The 23,489-nt window shown below is 40.9% G+C and overlaps 1 protein-coding gene across 3 annotated transcripts in view; it reads right to left on the reverse strand.

Annotated features, from left to right (window-relative positions):
- The window catches only part of klhl2 (kelch-like family member 2), a 114,914-nt gene extending 97,102 nt beyond the window's left edge, over positions 1-17,812 (reverse strand). For 2 of the 3 annotated variants that reach the window (XM_039759626.1, XM_039759625.1), the window contains exon 1: positions 17,242-17,811. In XM_039759626.1, the coding sequence (XP_039615560.1) occupies positions 17,242-17,303 (62 nt within the window). In that variant the 5' untranslated portion in view covers positions 17,304-17,811. Of the gene's footprint in view, positions 1-17,241 lie in introns of all 3 variants that reach the window. The other variant, XM_039759627.1, reaches the window with a different exon arrangement.
- Positions 17,813-23,489: the final 5,677 nt, after the last annotated feature.

Consider the following 23,489-nt stretch of genomic DNA (forward strand, 5'->3'; position numbering starts at 1 on the left):
TAATCATTCAAAGACTTGGTGTCGAGATTTTAATGAATCTCGATGTTTTAGACCTCCCTGACTTCCTCATATACAAAGTACTGTATATGGAAAGTATTGGAATCCTCTAAAAATTCCATTTTGAGATTTTGACGAATCTTGTCATTTTAGACCTCCATGACCATTTTTGGAATTATATCTGTGTGCGTGCGTGTGCGTTTATAAACACAATAACTTGAGCACACTTTCACTTAGGTCAACCAAATTTAGCATACAAGTATTAGGTACAAAACATAGATTTCTATCAACTTTTCAGCTACTTCCGTTAACCAGAAGTGGTACTTTACCTTTTATTCAACTTTGCTTTTAGTAATATATTGAACAATTATTGTAATTTGATTTGATGTTAATGGTTCTCTAATGTACATAATGTGTTTGAGCTGAACACGGGAGACAAACAATCAGAAAATGAAACAACATGGAAATCCAAATGGGAGTCATAACCAAAACGACAAGTCTGCCAAGATAACAAAGCTGAAAATGCAATACATCTGAAAATACATTTATCCATTTTATGTGCCAGTGCCCTTTTCCCCCATCATGGGGCTTCCACACTTTGTATCTGTCCATGCCCAACATAACGCCCATCACCTATGGATGTCCATGCATCGTTTAATTGCTATTAAGATGATCCTTTGCATTGCTGCAATGCTTGTTCACAAATCAATATTCTTAGCAGAATGGTATATCAAATGTGTTATGATGGGCAACACTACTGTGTCACAGTGCAAAGAAGCAGAGCTTAAATCTTGAGTCACTGTCTGTGTGGAGCTTGCATGTCCTTCCCACATGACTCTACTTCAGGATTCCTCCCACATGCCAAAGAAGTACAAGTAAAGTTGTCTGGCGACTGTGCGAGTGTGGGTGTGAACATGACTGTACACTGCAGTGGACTGCCATCACAACAAGCACTGGTCTCTCCCATTCGTCCTGACAAATCCTCTCAAGTATCTTTAGACTGGATGGGAAGCATCTATAAACTTCCATCTTCAGGTCTTGCCACTGATGCTCAAAGGAGTTTATATCTGAGTTTTGGCTGGGCCACTCAAGGATAGTCAGACACTTGTTCCCAAACCACTCGAGCATTTTCTTGGCTGTATATTTCATGTCACTGTAGTGCTGAAAGGTGTATCGCCACCCCAGTCTGAAGTCACATCCACTCTGGAGCAGGTTTTCTTTAAAGGACATCACTGTATTTGGCTTCCCTCAATTCCGGCCAGTCCTTCTGTCCCTGACACTAAGAAGTACATCCATAATGTGAAGCTGCCACCACTATGTTTCACCATAGGGATGTGCTGCCTGGTCTTTGCCATACAAAGTGCTTGGAATTCTGCTCAAAGAGTTTTCCCTCATGCCATCATATGTCTTTTACTCAAGAGTGGCTTCCATCTAGCTGCTCTACCATAAACATCTGATTGATGGAGTGCTAGTGAGAAGGTCATCCTTCCAACAGGTTCTCCCATCTTAAGAAAACACTTCTGAAGGTCTGTTAAGGAGAGCCCATTGGGTCCTTGGTCACCTTCCTGACTAGCTCAGCTAACCCAGCTAGAACGGATTTTCAGCTCTAAAAAAAAATCCTGGTGCTTCAAACCATTTACCATTTCATAATACGGAGGCCACTGTGCTCCTACAAACACTCAAAACTTTAAAAAATGGTTTTATACTGTTGCCCTGATCTTTCACTCACCACAACCTGATCGTGGAGGTCCATAGAGAGTTTCCTAGACTTGGCTTGGTGTTTGTCCGGACATACAGTGTGAATTGTTTGACCTTACATACAGAGGTGTGTTCATTTCTAAATTATATCTAGGCAACTTAGTACACCACAAATGGAGTCCAATCAGGTTCTAGGCAGACCTTAAAGATAATTAAAGCAAACAGGATGCACCGGACCACAATTCTGATGGACACAGCAAAAGGTCTAAATACTTAAAGAATAAGAGGCTTCAGCATTTTAATTTTAATAAATTTGCAAATCTATCTGAAAAACATGTTTTCACTTTTTCCATATGAGTGTAGATCGATGAACAAAAATGGCAAGCTTATCCATTTAAAATGAAACCCACAGCACAATAAAGTGTGCAGAAAGTGAGAGTGAATACTTTCTGAACCCACTGTATGTTGAGTCATAGACCCAAAAGAATTCCTAATTTAGAATCTCAAATTAATCTAACATCCACAATATGGGAGCAGGGTTTTGAGGATTTACGGCAGTTTATTTTTGCATTATTATCACCAATTTAAGTTTTTAACACTCATTCACCGATCTACCCCAGGATGGCCATTTAAGAAGAAGGAGAAGAAAAAAGAAAATTAAATAGAGAAAGAAACATGTGTGCATTCCACATAGACAGTTGACCAGGCTGGGGTCTCTGGAGCTTTAAATCAGCAATGGCAACCATTGTGCTGACCTTTCCAACAAAAGCAAACGTTACACTAAATTCTCAAACTCACTTAATCCAGTGGGGTCAGGGCAGAGGAATGGTTAAGAAATTACTAGACAGGAAAGAGCCATGGAAAGCACACTGCTAAAATAAAAAGCCCACTCCCAAACACACATTGTGACATTTCTTAAACAAAGAAAATTAACTTAAACGTCAGTTACATGTGGTCCATACAGAAGTTACACCACACACAATGGTAAAGGTTCAAAAGATCAGAGACATACAAAACTCACAGACATCAAACCTTCAATCAGAAGCGATCTCACAGATGAGCCAGCTGTGCAAAATCTCAGTGGGACAGATCATATGCTGCCAGCCAGGCACAGAAGTCAAGTCAAATAGATAATCCACTGGTGGGCAGGCTCCAAAGAGGAATTTCCACCGTCAGCTGCTTCTCATACAACAGAGTCAATCACCAAAATCACACAATAAAGCGGTTTTTCCAAAATAAATCACAGCTTCCAACTATAGTACTCATTTATGAAGACAAGTCTAGACGCTGCAGCTCCAATACTGCAGTATACGCTTTAAACGCATTAACCTGAAAAAATGTCAAACTAGTCAGAAAATATTCACTAAATAAGAGAATTTAGCTGAGCATCAGGTAAAAGAAAAATCAGAGTGGCATAGCAAACCTCGTGCAAAGTGGCAGATCAGATCGACTTGGTTTCACATGGCATTTTACAATTTGCAGGCCCACTTAATCAAGAAACTGAAAAGATGCAAGCAGGTCCACAAATAAAGAAAAGTAAATGTATGCTGGGCGTTGTATTCAACAACAACAGTTATAACAGTTGTATTCACAGACTTGGTTAGTTGGATTCAAAAAAAAAATGGAGCATTTTAACATTTTCGAGTCTCTTTATCAAACAGCGCGTTACGACATATTTTCTAACAGTGACAATAAAATCTAGTTCCATGTACTAGACGTGTACATAAAAGATTTTTAAATATCATTTTACAATATAATTTGGCTAAAATAGCTTTCACAGACAGCAGATTCCACCTCAAGTGATGACAAAAAATCCTGTGCTGTTGTTATTTGATGGATGTGAAGGGTCCTGTGGCCAGTTATAGTTTCCATCCATCCAATTTCTAACCCGCTGAATTCGAATACAGGGTCACGGGGGTCTGCTGGAGCCAATCCCAGCCAACACAGGGCACAAGGCAGGAACCAATCCTGGGCAGGGTGCCAACCCACCGCAGGACCCAGTTATAGTTTACATTTCCTAAACATAGAGAAAAGCCAAGCAAAATGACACCTTTTATTGGCTAACTAAAAGGATTACAATATGCATTCTTCTGAGGCAACTCAGGCCCCTTCTTCAGGCAACATGTAAACATAAAATTTTTCAAAATAATCACCAAATCCAGACTTAAAAATTGGACTGAAGACTCAAGCTAAAATTGTTGGCTGCATTTGAAAATGGTAGAGAGAAGATTATTGTGACGGTATGAGATAAATAATAGTGCCCGAGAAATACTGAATCATTATAATCTTCAGCTAATGCAGCTATGAGGATGTTTAAACGTGTATTTAGTATTTTTATTTTTTTTACCACTAAAGTCACTGTAGAATAAAGTGTCACCAACCCATCTTTCATTCTTTTAAATAAGCTGCTTTTATTTTTCGTGGACATCAACATCATGTCACTTACCTGCTTCGATTTCAAGGAGAAGGAGAAGTGACCTGCTGTGACTGAGATTCACTAATGCTGCCGCGTAGGCTCTGAGATTAGTGTGGGAGTGGGCAGAGGCAGAAACAGACTGTTAGCAGGAGCGAGCCCTGCATTCTGGTTAGGGATGCTTCGATGAGGATTTTTAAGGCCAATACCAATCACCAGTTTAATGTTACTTGACATTCGATCAGTATTTTTGGGTTTCCAGCTCTAGCCGAATGCTACATTCTAACAAACTATGATAAAAGAGAAGGAAAACCAGCCTGAGTAACAGAAGATGTTAAAGCAGTTAGAGATTCAATTTCAGGCAGCCAAGGTAACATACTTTAATCTACTACTTCCACACCAGTATTCTATAGCTGAAGCAGGGTGAAAACCATGTATGAGCACCACTGAAGAAAAGAAAGTCCCGAAGCTGTGTGACATCTAAAGCATTGTCCAACCAAAGGTGATGGAGATAAAAGCAGACTTGTGCAAAAAAAACAGGCAAATTTAAAATATAAAATTGTTAAAACTTCTATCAATTTAGAAATGTTCTTGTTTAGGGATGTTAATGATTAAATGTTTCATAATTAATGTTAGAGTTCTAACTGACTGATCTTACTGATAAACCTGCAGTGAAACTTTCTACATGTATCGATAAAACTGAACTTTGAGTTAAATTGCCTTGCTGCAGTGTTAACACCTAATACGATCATTTAAATAGTCATGAGGGCAGTACCTAAGCTACAAGTTAGCTTTTAATCCCAAAGTAGACTAGATGACGGAGTAAATGAAATGTGCTAAACGTAGCATGGTTTGGGAAGCATTCTGAGTAAAACCATAATAAGGCTGCTGCAAACCATTTAATATAGTACAATGCTAAAATATAAAATCAGCACATCTGAAATGCAGGACGCATGGTGGCGTAGTGGTAGCATTGCTGTAAGGAGAACAGAGTTTGCATCCGGAGTCCTCCCTATGTGGAGTTTGCATGTCCTCCCTGTGTCTACGTGGTTTTCATCCCACAGTCCAAAGACATGCAGGTTAGGTGAACTAGTGTGTGTTTGGTGAAAGTGAGAGAGTGTGTGTGTGTGTGTGTTTGTCTTGCGATGGACTGGCGCCTTGTCCAGGGTTTGTTCCTGCCTAGCTGTGATTAGCTCCAGCAGTGCTTCCCTGTGACCCTGTTCAGGACTAAGCGGGCTATAAAAGGACTCATCTGACACGCACCATCAAGCTCACTACAGCACCTACCATATCAACAGCATTTGTAAAGAAAGGTCATCAGCAATCAAGGAAGAAAAAAATCAAACACAGGGGTTAATATTGATAGAATACTGTAAGACATGTCACTATTCAATATGACAAAGGCTTCTAGCAGTTAATTAGTTTCTTTGAAAAAAGGGAAACACATAACTTCTTGAGAAACTACCACAAGCAATATAGAAAAACATATTTTCCAAACTGAGTTGAGAGCCAAAGAGTCTGCTCACTTTGGTTTGGAGTAGGGGACACCAAGTCTGGTCCTGGAGGACCACTGTGGCTGCAGGTTTTCATTCTAACCCTTTTTTTAATGAGTGCCCCGTTTGTGTTGCTAATTAACTTCTTGTGAATTCATTTTACTTGAATTGCTTTTTGAAGATTTGTTCCCCTGAATTTCTTCATCGTTCCTCCCAAGTGCTTCATTTCTTTCCTTAAATGGCACCCACACAGAAATGAAATGTGAAGTGAGGGAGCCAACAGAATATCAACTAAATCAGGGCCTCAAACTCCAACCAATTTCACTCCAACCAGCTGCTTAATGAGGTGCCAATTCTTGCCATGCATTAAACTCTTCTTTAATTCCATGGCTTGTTGCTGCTCTCGTGGTGCATTAGCAGACATTTCTGAAATTGTTGATTTCCTCTTTTCTAAGAGAACTGATAAAATGTTTTGGGGACCTGAGCAGATCAACATTCCTGAGCCCTTCACCTTCCTTTATTTTCAGATATCATATGATGGTCACAGTTTGCCGGTCATGTTTTGTCTCATTTTGTATCTCATTATTGTTTGCCTGCTAATTAAGAAAAGAGAAACAATTAAGGGGTCTGAGTCTTCAAGAGCAAGTCAATTCAAATTAGTTCAAATGAAGTAAATAAGCAGCAGTAATAGGACACTCATTGAATGAAAACCTGCAGCCACGGTGGTCCTCCAGGATCAGAGTTGGTGACCCCTGGTTTGGAGCACCATACAGCAACACACTTTTCTAATATTCTCCCCCATAGTCAGCCCACATGGCAAATCTCCATCTCAACTAAGTTGACAGCGCTGTACGTGACAACATGGACTTGTGTCCATTTTACAAGAAGGAAGTAAAAGCTCAATGATGATGATTAGGGCAATTTTAACGTGGTTCCCTTTCAAGCAATATCTACAGTTAAGTATCTAGCCATCTTACTTGTTTAATCCAACCACAAAACCTTCAGCCTAAACATAACAAAAGTGGTTCAAGTAGACCGGAGGTAAGTAAAGACCACGTGGGCTCTAGTAGCAACAACATTTAAGACATTAAAGATCTGCTCTCTTTGGATTGAAGCACACTACACAGTATCTCACCTGATAAACCCAAAGTCACCTCACAGTCTAACCCCATACCAAAACCCATTCTAACTAGGTTGACAGCTCTGCAGAGGTGAACACAGATGTGGAAGAGAAGTGTCAAGGTTTTTCAAAAGATGTTGCAGTCCCAGAAGGGTTCAGTTCAAACGGTCGTGATTCTACTTCAAGCACATCAAACCCCTAAGCACCATGATATCCTAAACACACTCAAAACCTTTGTGTTCAGCAGGATAAAGTTAGTTCAAGTGGATCCGAGAGCAGTAAGGCCAGCATGTGGGCTCCAGTAACAACAGTGACAAAGACGTTAACTTCAGGGTTCAGTCTGGAATGCCACACGTCAGACCAATATTCCTTTAATATTATCAAATGCCAGTTTTTCATCTAAACCGAAATGATAGCATTACACACCTGGACACAGACATACAAGAAAAAGGCAAGTGTCTGAATTACAAAATGAGGCTTTAGCCCAATTGGCTCTCACTTAGTGTCAAAACAGCACTCAAAATGACCCAAAATCCTTAGTTCAAGCAGGATGAAGTCCCAATCAGATAGATCCGGGGTTTCAAATGACACGCAGCGGATTCAGAGAATATTCAGACCCTTTCACTTTCTGCACACTTTACTGTCAGGTCAGGTTCTGGTCAGATTGGGGAGCATGCACTGGTACAGCACATTGCTATACCCACCACACGACTAAACAGCTCGGGATCCCAGTTGGCAACTCCCTAAGCAGATGTGTGGTCAAGCTCAACCCTAAGGAGATGACCACCTATCTGCTGCAGCCAGGTGTTACGTGGGCATCCACCTTGGCTTGGTCCAGCCTCAATAATGAGGATCCTGCGAACCGGATCACCCTCCGAGAATCGCGCCACATGGCCGTAGACCCGTGACTGACGCTCCCTCACAATGCAGGAAATATGCCTCATTCAGGACTCCATGAACAACCTTTGCTTTGATTACCAGCAGTAATCAAAGATTCTCCGAAGAGACACAGTACCAAAGGAGTCCAGTCTTCATTTCAGGTCACTGGACAGCATCCATGTCTCACAACCATATAGCAAAACAAGAAGCACCAGGACTTTAAAGACTTGGACCTTTGTCCTTTTGTAGAGATATCGGGAGCACCACACACCGGTTTCAGGGGACCTCATGACCCCCATGCTCTCCCAAGCCATCTACTGACTTCATAGGAAGAGTCACCAGAGACACGAACATCACTGTGAAGGTAAGTAAACCTCTTGACGCAGTTGACACTCCCTCCACAGACAGACACACTCCTATTGGCTGTTCTAAAGAGGTCATTAAAGGCCTGGATCTTGGCTTTTAACAGGACACTCGTAATCCCAGACTCCTCACTCAGTCTCTTAAGAGCCTCGATCAGAGCATCCATTGACAATGCAAAGATCACAGCACCTTCAGCAAAGTCAAGATCAGTGTATCTTTCTTCACCAACAGTTGCCCCACAGCCACTGGACACCACGTCACTGCCCAACACCCTGGCCATGCAACCACTGAACTGTGTAGGAGAAGAACATACCACTGATGAATCCCAGAGTTTCTGCCTCCGCTCTGCACAGCACTCACAGTACCAGTGTACAGATCAGCCATGACATCCAGCAACTTTGGGTGAATCCCGCTAAGTCTCAGGATGTCCCAAAGGGCAACTTGATCAGCTTATTCGAACGCTTTACGAAAATCGACAAAGGTTGCAAAGAACCTCTACCGATATTCATGTTTTCACTCAATGAGAAACCTCAATGCCAGGATGGCATCAATGGCAGCCTTCTTAGGAATAAAATCAGACTACTCCAGTTGCTGGTAGGTGAGCAGATGATCACAGATCCTATTGAGGATGACCCTGGAAAGAACCTTACCCGGTATCGAAAGCCGTGCAATCCTCCTGTACTTGCCGCAATCCAGGCAATCAACCTTCCCTTTCCAGATAGGGATGACAAGTCCTGTTTTCCAGTTAGTTGGGATGATGCCAATCTCCCAAATGGAAGCAAAGATTGCTTGCAATGCCAGGAGGACAGCCTTACCACCAGCCTGGAGAAGTTACCCTGGATAAACTTTATTATGCTGTAGGTTTAATTTTAAAGGAATAATTTTGGGACTTTTAACCGTCAATCTATACTGAATTACCTATAATAACAAAGTGAAAACACATTTTCAAAAATTTAGCAAATTGATTAAAAATCAAAAATGGAAAATTCTCATTTACATAAGAATTTAGACCTTTAATTCAGCACTTCTTTGGCAGCAATTACAGCTTTGACTCTCCTTGGGTAAGCCAATATAAAATTTTCACACCTGAATTTCAACAGTTTATACCATTGTCTCTGGCAGATTACCTCAAATTCAGTTAGACTGGTGCTACACCCACCACATGACGAAACAGCTCAGGATCCTGGTTGGCAATACCCTAGGCAGACACACGGTCCAGTCCCACCCTCTATCTGCCACAGCCAGGTGTTACGTAGGCGTCCCCTTGCCTAGTCCAACCACTCAGGTCCTCAACAATGAGGACCCTGTGAGCCGGATCACCCTTGGGGAAATCGCGCCACATGGCCATAGTGCTGTAACTGACACTTCCTCAGAATGCAGGTAATGTGCTTCATTCAGGACTCTGTAAGCAACCGTTCATTCGACACAAAGTCAAACCAGCGGTACCCAAGGATACTCCAAAGAGACACAGTACCAAAGGAATCCATCTTCGTCTCAGGTCACTGAATAGCATCCATATCTCACAACCATATCGCAAGACAGGAAGCACCAGGACTCTAAAGACTTGGACCTTCGTCCTTTTGCATAGATATCAGGAATATCCGTAAACTGCCCTCTTCAGGTCTCTCCACAGATATTCTATTGGGTTTAAGTCTGGGCTTTGACTGGGTCACTCGGAGACTTGACCCAAAGCCACTCCAGCATTTTCTTAGCCACATTTTTTGTGTCATTGTTGTGTTGAATGGTGTACTGTTGCCACAGTGTGAGGTGGTGTGCACTCTTATGGGTTTTTGCTTTAAGAACCTCTCTGTATTTGTATGCATTCATTCTTTCCTCAATTTTGACCAGTTCTCACTGTCCCTACCACTGAGAAGCACCCCATAGCGTGATGCTGACACCACCATAGGGATGGTACCAGGCAGGTGATAAGCAGTGCCTGGACTTTACCAAATATAGTGCTTGCAGTTCTAACCAATCAATTAAAAATCTGTCTTATCTTTTTTTCTTAGGTACTCACACAAGATATAACACTAATCAACATGACTGATGACAAAGGCTTTTGTCAGCCTGTCATTTTTTTTTAGACGATGAACCACAGATCATTTTGAAGGACTGCCAATAGCTATAGAGAAAAACATTTTTCCACCCAAAAAAAAAAAAAAAAACTTGAAAACTCAGCTACCAATAACCAATAAACTCACTCTCACTCGTAACCCTCTCTCAAAGATCTCCTAGCCAGACATACAGTTGATAACCTTGCTGAGAAGTGAACTACTACCATAGAGACATGGTGATTTACATGAAGGTGGTTCTGTATGTTTATGATAACACAAAAATGTCACGGCTGCTGATTCACTCACCCCTATGACTTGTCCCTCAGTAGCAACTTAATTTTGCAGTCCTTTAAATGCAGTTTGGCAAACTATAAGTAAGAGGTAGCCACTGTACCATAACACCTGACTGGTAGCATGTTGCTGGAATTGTCATCCTTGTGACAGGTTCTCCCACCTCAGCAGATGACTTTAGAATATTAGAACAATCTGGACGAGAACAGGCCATTCAGCTCAATAAAGCTCACCAGCCCTATCAACTTAATTCTTCTAAAAAACATCAAATCTAGTTTTGAAAGTTCTTATAGTCCTACTGTCTACCACGCTACTTGGTAGCTTGTTCCAAGCGTCTATGGTTCTCTGTGTAAAGAAAAACTTTCAAATGTTTGTGCGAAATCTCCCTTAGCAAGTCCTTGTTCTTGATGTGCTCATTTTAAAATAACAGTCTCGATCCTCTGTATTAATTCCCTTCATAATTTTAAACACTTCAATCAGGTATCCTCTTAATCTTCTTTTGCTTAAACTGAAAAGGCTCAGCTGTTTTAATCTTTCTCCATAATTCATCCCCTATAGCCCTGGAATCAGCCTAGTTGCTCTTCTCTGAACCCTTTCTAGTGCTGCTATCTCCTTTATGTAGCCTGGAGACCAAAACTGCACACAGGACTCCAGATGAGGCCTCACCAGTGTGTTATAAAGCTTCAGCAGAACCTCCTTGGACTTGCACTCCATACATCAGGGTGCTATATGACCTCGCATTCTGTTAGCCATCTTAATGGCTTCTGAACACCTTCCAGCAGTTGATAGCGTAGAGTCCACTACGACTCCTAAATCCTACTCAGAAGATGTACTCTCAATTTTCAGTCCTCCCATTGTGTATTTAAACCCAACATTTTTACCTCCTATACAGGTATGGAACTGACATTAAACTTCATCTGCCACAAATCTGCCCAAGCCTGCAGGCTATCCAAGTCCTTATGTGATGATTTAACAGATTCCAGATTATTTGCCAATCCACCTTTCTTGGTATCGTCTGCAAACGTAACCGACTTGTTATTTATATTCCTGTCCAAATCATTTATTTATATTAAAAATAGCAGTGGCCCTAGCACTGACCCTTGCGAAACACCACTCTTAACCCAGGCCAATTCTGAAGAGGTTCCTCGCACTATCACCCTCTGCTTCCCGTGTCTGAGCCAAACAGCACCCTGAACTCCCACTTCTTTTAGTTTGATGTCCAGCCTCTCATGTGACACCTTATCAAATGATTTATAAAAGCTCTGTTAGAGTGACCACTGGATTCATGATTACCACCCTGACCAAGGCCTTTCTTGCCCGGGTACTCTGTTTGGCTCAACAGCCAGCTGTAGTAAGAATCCTACTGATTCCAAACTTCTTTCGTTTGACAGTTATAGAGGACACTGCAATTCTTGGGAATACTCAGTGGCTTTAGACATGGTTTCATACCCATGCCCTGATCTCTGTGTCGCCACAATTTGATCATAAACCCTTGAACTACATGGCTTCGTTTTTGTTCTGACATAAGAACATAAGAAATTAAGCACAAGACCATTCAGTCCGTTAATCGTATTTGTTTAGCTTACAGCGAAGATGTCCCAATCTCTCATTCAGGTACTTAATAGTTGTCAAGATTTCGGCATCAACTCCCATGTCTCGATAGCTTGTTCCAGATTCCCAAAACTCTTTGTGTAAAGAAGTGCTTCCTGGTTTCAGTCCTACATGCAATTCCCATTAATTTCCACTGGCATCCTAATGTATGTGGTTAACCCCCTTTTTTTAATTTTATTGATTTTATTAAAATCAAATAACATTCCATACAAATAAGTCAAGGTTCGAGAAAAATCAACCCCCTCCCATGAGAAAATTTAAATTCTAATAGTTGTGGTCTATGGCCGGCTTATCACCCCGGCCAATACCCCCAGGCCACCAGATGGAGCTCTCCCTGCAGCATGGAGGTGCCCCGGATACCAGCAGGGAATCGTGGACGATGGAGTTTTCCTTTACAGCCCTGCTGGATACCACAGGGGCAAACTGAGGACGCTGCAGGGATGCCCAGCGAGTCGTTTGTGCCCTATAACCCGGAAGTGCGTCTTAGTCACAGCGACAGGGGAGATGACGTACTTCCGGGATGAAGAGGAGGACTTTTTATCTGACCCGGAAGTGATATGAGGTCACGTGGACTGAAGGTTCAAAACACTTCCGGGTCAAGGACTATAAAGGACTCTGAGTGGAAGGGTGGCAACGTGTGTGGGAGAGTGGAGTATTGATTATTGATTGTATTGTGGATTATTATACGAGTATTGTGGAGTGGAGGGTGCTTTGTGCACTGTGGTTTATTAATAAAGTCAGCTATCAGACTTTTACTTGGTTGTCTGACGTATTGTCCGAGAGTTCAAGAGGACGATAGAGCCCTCTATCTGTCACATAGTATAACACGTCAGTAAACCAAGCAACTTAAAATAGGAGAGCTAGGATTCTTCCAGTTGAGCCAGATAAGTCTACGTGCCAATAGTGTAATAAAGGCAATTACAGTTTGTTTGATTCACCCTTAAGATGAAAGAATTCAGCTGGATCAAGTTTATCAATGCCTTTGTGGACTTTGAAGATTTGGATGAGATCCCAAAGCAGCCTCTTCTAATCGAGACTAAACCGATTTAATTCTCAGTATCTGTTAAGAGTATGACATGTCCTCAAGTCCTGCGACACCCCTGGCCGCTCTCCTCGGCACAGCTTCAAGTGTTGCTGTGTCTCTAGATACGGCCTCACTAGCGTATTTTATAGTCTGAGCATATGCCCCTTGATTTATATTCAGAGGGCTCCTTCGACTCCTCAATTTCTGCTGTCACCAATTCCAACTCCGCCTCCTCTATTTGAATTAGACTAATACCTTTACTATGATGACTGTAGGCACAAAATATACAAGATATTGGACATTTAATCACGGCCAGCATGAATCATCTGCTACTTTTTATTACTCTGACCTGTTAACAGTTTGTGTTTAAATGTTGCAGAGATGTTATTGTGACTCACAAACATTAAACATAAGACTAAACTTACAAAATTAAAAAAGAAGCTATATTTTTATCAAAAGTCTAAAGAAAATTTTAGATAGATAGATAGAGATAGATAGAGAGATAGATACTTTATTAATCCCAAGGGGAAATTCACATAATCCAGCAGCAGTACACGGATACAAAAAAACAATATTAAATTAAAGAGTAATAAAAATGCATGTAAAAGCAGACAATAACTTTGAATAATGTTAATGTTTACTCCCACGGATGGAATTGAAGAGTCGCATAGTGTGAGGGAGGAACGATCTCCTCAGTCTGTCAGTGGAGCAGGACGGTGACAAAAGTCTGTCACTGAAGCTGCTCCTCTGCCTGGAGATGATCCTGTTCAGTGGATGCAGTGGATTCTCCATGACTGACAGGAGCCTGCTCAGTGCCCGTCGCTCTGCCACGGATGTTAAACTGGCCAACTTTACTCCTACAATAGAGCCTGCCTTCTTAACAAGTTTGTCCAGGCGTGAGGCGTCTTTCATCTTTATGCTGCCACCCCAGCACACCACCGCGTAGAAGAGAGCACTCGCCACACCCGTCTGGTAGAACATCTGCAGCGTCTTATTGCAGATGTTGAAGGACACCAACCTTCTAAGGAAGTATAGTCGGCTCTGTCCTTTCTTACACAGAGCATCAGTATTGGCAGTCCAGTCCAATTTGTCATCTAGCTGCACTCCCAGGTATTTATAGGTCTGCAGAGATATATATTTATATATGTGACATTGGAAATTTGAACACATTAGAAATTACATTTAGAGTCTGAGTCTGTACTTTGACCTGTTAAAGGTCGGATTTACAGGCTGCAGTTGTGGCATACACTCATTAAACATAAGACTAAACTTACAAAACTAAAAATGAAGCTATGTTTTTATCAGAAGTCTAGAAAAAAATATTTTAATTTGAATTAGTATATGCAATATAGGAAATTTTAACACATTACAAATTGCATTTTGTCAGAGTTGGAGCTAGCACATTTTTAACTCCAACTCCAGTAACCCAATACTAATTTGCTTCTGACTCTGACCCCGACTACACAGCCCTTGTTTTTACAAAATAACCTAACATTTTATTTGCTTTTTTAATTGTTTCTGTACATTGCTTAGACGATGTAAAGGTGGGGTCAACAGAAACCCCTAAATCCTTTTCAGAGGTTGCTTCCTGCACGTCAGCGTCTCCGGTCTTGTATTCATAACTGATATTCCCTTTGTCAACGTCAAGCACTTCAAACTTTTCTCCGTTATACACTGTGAATTCTGGGACGTTATATACACAGGTACATATGCCTTTCTGAATGAGGCCCAATCAATTCAAATTTATCACAGATGGACTCCGTTTTAAGTGCTTCAAATTATGAAGGGATTTAGTCCAGTGGATTGAGACTGTTATTTTAACATGAGTTCATCGAGGACACAGTTGGAAACTTCCATCCATCCATTATCCAACCCGCTATATCCTAACACAGGGTCACGGGGGTCTGATGGAGCCAAACCCAGCCAACACAGGGCACAAGGCAGGAACCAAACCCCAGGCAGGGAGCTAGCCCACCACAGGACACACACACACACAACCCAAGAACACACTAGGGACAATTTAGGATTGTCAATGCATCTAACCTGCATGTCTTTGGACTGTGGGAGGAAACCCACAACTTGTCAAGGGAAAATTTCACACAAACATTAGGAAGGTTTTCCTTGACACAGAGAACCATAGATACTTGGAATAAGTGACCAAGTAGCATGGTATAAGTAGGACTTTATGGACTTTCAAAACTACAATTGATTTTTTTTGTATTTATTTTTTAGAAGAATTGAGTGGCTAGGACTGGCAAGCTTTATTGGGCTGAATGGCCTGTCCTTGTCTAGATTGTTCTATTGTTTTAATCAAGTTCTAGTCACCTCAAGGAGAATGAAAGCAAACAGGATGTACCTGACCACGGTTTGGGGTGTAACAGTCTTAATAATTATATGAATGAAAAAATTCAGTTTTGGATTTTTTTTTTATAAATTTGTAAACCTTTCTGATGAGGTTTTCACTTTGTCTTTATGGGTTATTTAGCATAAATAAATGGATAGTGGCAAAAGAACTACATAAATGTAAAGAAATATTATTTATGAGCAAAAATGTCACAAACTATCAATTTCAAATGAAACCTATAAAGACAATAAAGTGTGCACACTTTGAAGGGGGTTGAATACTTTCTAATATTTTGATCAAACTGGTATATGTGTTATTGGAAATTTTAACATATTATATTACAAATTACATTTAGTCAAAGTTGAACCCAGCATATTTTTCTATCCAACTCCAGTAACCAAACAATTTGCTTCGGACTCCAACGCCCCGGTTTTTTACAATATAACCCAACATTTTATTTGCCTTTCGAATTTTTTCTGCACACTGCTTAGACGGTGTAAAGGTGGTGTCAACAGAAACCCCTAAATCCTTTTCAGAGGTTGCTTCCTGAACGTCAGCGTCTCCCGTCTTGCATTTATAACTGATGTTCCCTTTGTCAACGTCAAGCACTTCAAACTTTTCTCCGTTATGCACTGTGAATTGTGGGACGTTATATACACAGGTACACGACGTGTGCCTTTCTAAATGAAGTCCAATCAATTCACTTTATCACAGGTGGACTCTGTTTTAAGTGTTTAAAATTATGAAGGGGATTAGTCCAGTGGATTGAGACTGTTATTTTAACATGAGTTCATCAAGAACACAGTTGGAAACTTGTAAAGGGTAAATTTCACACAAACATTAGGAAGTTTTTCCTTTACACAGAGAACCATAGATACTTGTAATAAGCGACCAAGTAGCATGGTAGACACTAGGACTTTCAAAATGAGACTTTATTTTTATTTTTATTTTTTTTTTTTTTTTGAAGAGTTAAGTGAATAGGACTGGTGAGCTTTGTTGGGCTGAATGGCCTGTTCTCATCCAGATTGTTCTATTGCTCTAATCAGGTTCTAGTCACATCACGGAGAATGAAAGCAAACAGGATGTACCTGACCACAGCTTGGGGTGCAACAGTCTTAATACTTATATGAATGAAAAAATTCAGTTTTGGATTTTTTTTTGATAAATTTGTAAGCCTTTCTGAAGATGTTTTCACTTTGTCATTATGTGTTATTTGGCAAAGATTGACGGATAGCAGCACCAAAAGCACTATATAAAAAGGTAAAGAAACATTATTTATGAGCAAAAATGCCACATTTATCCATTTCAAATGAAATCTACAGGACAATAAAGTGTGAAGGGATTTGAATACTCTCTGAATCCACTGCATGAGGACTCTTCCAACCATTCATTTGAAAAGGTTGCTCTCAGGGTTGGGCTCATTTTAGCCTGGAGGGCCAGGTAACAACCTGATTAAGCCATAGTAACCACCATAGCCAGGCTGCACGCTGAACATGCAGCTCAGCGAGGCTGAACGCTCCGTCCCTGCAGACGCAGAGGCGAAAGTGAAAGAAGCTGGCACTTGGAACTATTAAGATGTAGATTTGAGGATGTGGAAGGCTCCCACGTTAACAATTTCAACCGACTGGATATCCCTGCCTCGTAACCCATACCGCACAAATCGCCACCTCCGAGCTCAAGCAGACGGCGTGGATTTACAAAAGGACAGGCGTACCAAAAACGATGAAAAAACAAGCTGGAGAGTTCGGCCATGCCGGGTTTAACATAACATCATTGTGATCCATCCCCGCAAAGCCCACGTAGGTACAAGTCCATTAAGAGACACTAACACGTTAACTTAAGCAGGGTGCAATTCGGAATTCACCTTTAGGGTGCGATCCATTTCGGTTCTCAGTAGCTTCTAAGCCCCCCGATCACCCCCGCAAAGCGCAGAGAACATGCGCCGCTCACTTACATGGGGTGTATCTCCATGGCGCTGCGTGTCTTCAGGCTCTGCTGTCCGCCAGTCTGCACCATTCCATCTCAGCACAAAGCGGGCCTTCGGAGCCCATTCATTTTAGAGGGACTCCAGTCCAGTCCATCCTGACGGCTACCCTCTCGCGCTTCACTTCGTCCCGGTGAGTCACCTCCGCTGCAAACCAGCTAGCTCTGGGCAGGGAAAAAACGACAGCGGCTCCAGCCGCGCTCCTCCCTCCGCCTGCTTTCAATCACACCTCACAAATCCGCGGCGGCCAGCGACTGCCGGCAGGGCGCATCACGATGACAGCTGCCTCCGGGTTCAGGGGTTTGACGGACTTCGGGGAACACCTGCCCAGAACGCCTTTTGTGGTCAAAATATACAAACAAGGAGACTGCGGACAAGACCTCCTTTCGTTTGGGGACCGGAGCGCTCACACAAAAGAAGCAGCTCCCCCTGCGTGTGGAAGACTTGGCAAGAAACGGAGTAGCAAGCGGCTAAGATACTGGTGAGCAAGCCAAGTCAAACTGGTAAAGTAAGCACGGGGCTGGCAGCGATGATAAACCCTTGTGCTCCAGACAAGAAATACTTTGGGGGTGTTACGAAAGTAACACAGTTAACTGTAATTTAACAGCCGCTCACGCAGTTTTAAACTTTTAAGGTGGAACGGAACGAGAAGTCAGGCAAAATGACGCCTTTTATTGGCAAACTAAAAAGATTACAGTATGGAAGCTCTCAAGGCAACTCAGGCCCCTTCATCAAGCAAGATGTAATACTGAAAGTGGAATTCTCAGTGTTTATACAGACACCAGGGCAGATACAGCATTGGAAAACTTTTAAGCGGGTCATCTTAAATGAAAAAAAATATCAGATCTCTCCAGGCTAAAATTCATTTAGTGGGACAGGAGAACAATGTGTAGTCAAGATCTTTTCGATAAGACAGATAACTGTCCAGCAAAGTCTTTTGAAGTTTTTCCGTGCAATGTGGATCTGTAGTCAGGCTGTCTGGGTCAGTCCAAGAGATTTAAATAATCCTCATATCTGGTCGTAAAGTTCTTGTCTCTATTTAAGCCATGTTGTAATGTGTTAAATTTTAACATGAGTTTAACTCCCCATTACTTTCTGTCTTGCTGTGTTTTGAAGTTGCCTATCCAGGGGTGTCAAACTCCAGGCCTGGAGGGCCGCAGTGGCTGCAGGTTTTCATTCTAACCCTTTTCCTAATCAGTGATCAGTTTTCACTGCTAATTAACTTCTTTTCCCATTATTTTAATAGCCCTGTTTTTAAGGATTCGGTCCTCTAAATGTATTCCTTTCTTCATTAAATGACAAACACAAATGAGATGTGAAACGAACCAACGGATGTTGGTTTTACATCCTTTCTATAGCATTATCTGTTGGTACACTTAGGAAAACCCAAGAAAGTAGGCAACTTCAGTCTCGCACTTTTGAAATCAATATAGATGAGGTTAGCATCAAATCAAAGCAGACCTGGGCATCACGCTTTGATGGAAGGATGGGAGTCTAACTTTGAACGGGATACAGATCCACTAAAGCGCGCACAGCAATACAGATAACTGACAGCCGGTCAGCCATCTGACTGACTGCTTTTTTGGTTCGGAATCAAGTTAAACAACAAGCGACACAATATTTATTTCCCTAGCACATTTTCATACACAGCATGTAGGTCAAAGTGCTTTGCAAGTTGTTAGAAAATAGTTACAAGAAAGGAAAAACAAAATCAGTTAAGAAGAATTTCTTCATCTATTATATAATAAAACACTAAGTGCTGTCTTAACAGCATTATAGGGCACTGGACAAACATACATAGGCATCAGAAACATCATGGGTCCCTATGCTCATGGGGCCCCCAGCCAGTGCCCATTGTGCCCATGCATTAAGACAGTCCTGACACAAAGCTCTTTGTGTCCAGTCCCTCTGACCAATCTGATTGGTCAGTTTAGCTTTACTATGATTGGTCAGTTTGGCTTGCGTGACATCATCAAGAGAGGAAGTGTGAATGTGAGATGTATGAGGAGGAGCAAAGAGGCATACAAGGCACATTGAGCGTGTCGCCTTCAAAGGCAGCAAGTATAAAATCCGACAGCAGAACAGGAGGTTAGTAAAGCAACTGACTCCATCCCTTCTCATCCGATGACCATGAAAGACAGGCGGTCCCACAAGCTGGTGCCTCATTTGGACCTGGTTTAGTAAAGTAAAAACTTTTTATGAGTTGTGACCGGTGGACAGAATAGCACAAGCCACTTTAAAATATTAGGGCACCAGCTGGGCATCCCCATTTAATAAATCAAGGTTAACCAAAAAGCGTGAGTGATGGTAAAGCAAAAAATACAATGTATCAACCCAACAAACAAAAAGTTTCCCAAGTTAGGGAGGCTTGGGTAACTCGATGGAGTTTGCTCCAGGTCAGGACTCCATCCTCCAGGGCACTGGTTTAGTAGAATTTTGTGCAAATGGGAGATATTCAATGTGGTGTAGCTCACTGATTTGTCAATGCAGGTGCTGTCTCTTACATTTGGACTTTTTTTGACATAGCAGGGCATTAAGAGGGTGAATTAATAGAAGCATCATTGTGGCATTACGTTCAGCACATGATGTGAACTACAACATTTTTGCTTACTTGTTAACACAGAGGGCCTGAACATTAGTTTTGCTGAATCAGCATGCAACATAGGATTAATGTTTGACACTGGTATCTTTTGGCAGTCACGTTACTCCGCTATCCAAAACCTGCTTTACCAGCTATGAATTTGATAAGTTTAAGCCAGGGTTCCTCTTCTGGTTTATATTTAAATTTCTTTTTTTATGTCTTTTTTGGTCATTTTACTTATTTATGAGTATTGCTTTTAATTGGATTTTATTTACTTATTTTTGCATATGTTTTAGGATTACAATTTAGTATATTGGAATTTTTTGTTTGTGGATTGCAAGTTTGGTAACTCCAGTGCCCATTTATTGTTTTTATTTCAGCATTTTATTACATTTCTATGTTGTAAATAAATCCTATTATAAAGATTCTTTTTAATCCAACTGTTTTCAAGCCAGGGGTTTACAGTAATCCCCTCCTTTGTAGGGCATTTTTATCATATTTCTAGACATTGCTTATTTATTTTTGAGTGTTAGCCAGTGCCAACCTGTTGAGTATCCACTTGGACAGCAGAGGAGTGATCTTTTTGTAAGGCAAACTAGTACAATTCTGGCCTGCTTTGTGGTAATATTTTGGAAGCCTCAAACCATGCTGAATGCTTAACAGAAATATAGCACGCGTCTGCAAGGCCACTCCTGGAAGGCTATAGTGACAGCAGGGGTTTGTTCCAACCCAATTGCCTAAATAAAAATCAATCCTTTCCAATAACAAATCTTATTTAATTTTATGGCTTGTCAATGTTTTTATTCTGCCATGTCTGGTCATTCTTATATCATAGATTTTTTTCCAGTTCCAAGGATATTCCAATTCCTTATGATTTGTAGCCAGAAATGGATCAGTTATTATTAGTCCTTCAGTTTTTTAACTTCAGTTTCCTGTCAAATATTTTATTAAACCAAATAGTTCACAATGCAAACACAGAGGTGTAAATGGAAACAAGTCAGACGGACAACTGGTGGCTCCTTTGGCATTTTCATGTTAATAATAAGGAGCCATTTAAAACAGTGAAGGCAGCTGTTTAAGACTAAAATAAGCAGTTAAAGGATACATTTGGTATTTTCCAAGTTGAAGTTATTTCTTCATAAACATGGTATACTGTATATGGCTTTGCTATGTAATATTGTGCTCCAAAGTCCAATGTTTTCTATAAATGTTTAACAATATCTTGCCACAATAATGATTTACATTGGAATTAATGGTGCACCAAGCACTACTGGAAAACAAAAACCTTAAACTTTACTAAATACGTCCATTTTTCAAGCCAAGACAGTTGTAAAGTATTGATCCTCAACTTGAGATTACACACACATTGTAAAATAGCTTATACTTATCATTTAAAAATAAACACTAATATTATGAGATTCATCAATTTTAAAAGAAAATCAGCTGTGTGTGAGATACATCAATCTTCTGTAAGTACCTTTCACCCCAAATAGAAGTGGTTTCCTCTTGAATAACAAAAATCACAATAAACTGTTTGTGTCAACTCTTTGTTGGTCCTGTTTTAATGTAATTCAGTATTTATGTCAGAACGCGCACAAACAAATAGAAAAAGTATCCTTACCTCAAGAAAAGTACTAACAGGAGTATAAATTATTATTTCCGAATCGCTTTGGATAACAAGGGAGTTCTGTGGTTATATATTGGACAGCAGGAAGAGGTGGAGTCAGGCAGACCGGAAAAGGAAGTGATGTCAGTAGAGGCGGGTTCTGGACCGGACAGGACGTCATTAGAAGGTGTCGGAGGTAATGTCATCAGTGGGTGGATCAGAGGTGGTGCTACTGGGAGGTATGGTCTTCACTCGGTCTGCAGCAGGACAAAAGGACAGTGGATTAGAAGGTGGCGACAACCCCTGGTTTGACTGAGAAAGGACACTATTTGAGCCTCTAAGCCATCTGCCATGTGCACGTGTGTGACAGTTTTATTTTTAGCCAATAATATTCATGTCTGTTTTATGGTATGTTTGCCTGCATATGTGTGTTTATATTTGTAATATCTGTAAACAAGCAATATCCCCAAACAAGCAGGCGCCGCCCCGAGTGGCAGCCATTCCAGCAGCTCCGTGTATGACTTTATCTTTCTACCTTTTCTGTCTATTTTTCTCTATTTTACTGATCACTCCTACCACTTTCTTTTATGTGGACTCGTTCTCTGGACACTATTTTTTACTACTTGGACATGGATTTTTATACGTTGAAACTCGTCTTGTGAATTTCCCCTTGGGATTAATAAAGTATCTACTGTGACAGATAGAGGGCGCTGTCGTCCTCTTGAACCCTCAGACAATACGTGAGACACCAGGTAAAAGTCCAACAATTGACTTTATTTAAACTACAGAGTGCACAAAGCACCCTCCTCTCCACAATACTCATATAAATAACCACAATACACAATAATCAACTCCTCCACTCTTCCAGACGCGTTGCCACCCTTCCACCCAGCTCAGCTCGCCATCTGGGAATTTCCCATAGTCCTTTATATTGCCTGACCCGGAAGTGTTTCCAATCCTTCAGTCCATGTGACTTCCTATCACTTCCAGGTCAGATAAAAAGTCCTCTTCTTCATCGTAGAAGTACATCATCTCCCCTGTCGCTTTGCCTAAGACGTACTTCCGGGATATACTGTATGGCACATATGACCCTCTGGGCCTCCCTGCAGCGCCCTCTGTTGGCCCCTGTGGTATCCAGCAGGGCTGTAAAGGAAAACTCCATCATCCATGGTTCCCTGCTGGTATTCGGGGCACCTCCATTCTGCAGGGAGAGTTCCACCAGGCGGCCTGGGGGTATTGGCCGAAATGACAAGCCGGCCATAGACCACATCTATCTATCTATCTATCTATCTATCTATCTATCTATCTATCTATCTATCTATCTATCTATCTATCTATCTATCTAATGTTTTATACTTTACCAGTATCCTTTTATATTTATAGTGCCTTCAACCCATACTATAAGGGTGCAGACCGAATGGTATTGAATATATACAATAATTGGTCATAAATCATGTCTGCAAGATATCAGATACAGTGAAAAATGCCGTTGTGGAAAAACATGTTCATTTTTTTTAATAAGTTATGTGTGTTTTATGGCATAAATATTTTTCATGCTCAGAATATCATTGGAAATACTAAATATTTGAAATTGAAAAATGTTAGTCTTCCTCATTCTTAATGTTAGGTGAGGTGGAAACAACCTCAGCTCAAGTACAGTATTTGCTACACATTTTTCGCTCTCAATCAGTATTTTTTTATTTCTTCAAAGCTAGGAATTTATATTTAGAAGGTTAGAAAGATGCCTTTGGATCATGAGAGAAAGTTATTTCAATTTTGTTTTTTTTTTTACAGAAATATACAAGTTCGGTTTGATCCATCCATTATCTTGACTAGGAGACACATAAGCAAATGTAAAAGAATACACAGCCTTACTTTATTGGGAAAAAAAAAGTATGTGCCAGAGTTTTCTTGGGAATAAAAAGGGGAAAAAATTCAAGGAACTCAATGAGAAACCTTTCTTTTTCTAGAGCACTTGGCTGCAATATGTCTTTAAAAGTTCATATCCTACACACTTGTTTGGAATTTCTC

Source organism: Polypterus senegalus, chromosome 7 (genome assembly GCF_016835505.1).
Source record: "Polypterus senegalus isolate Bchr_013 chromosome 7, ASM1683550v1, whole genome shotgun sequence".
Classification (NCBI taxonomy): domain Eukaryota; kingdom Metazoa; phylum Chordata; class Cladistia; order Polypteriformes; family Polypteridae; genus Polypterus; species Polypterus senegalus.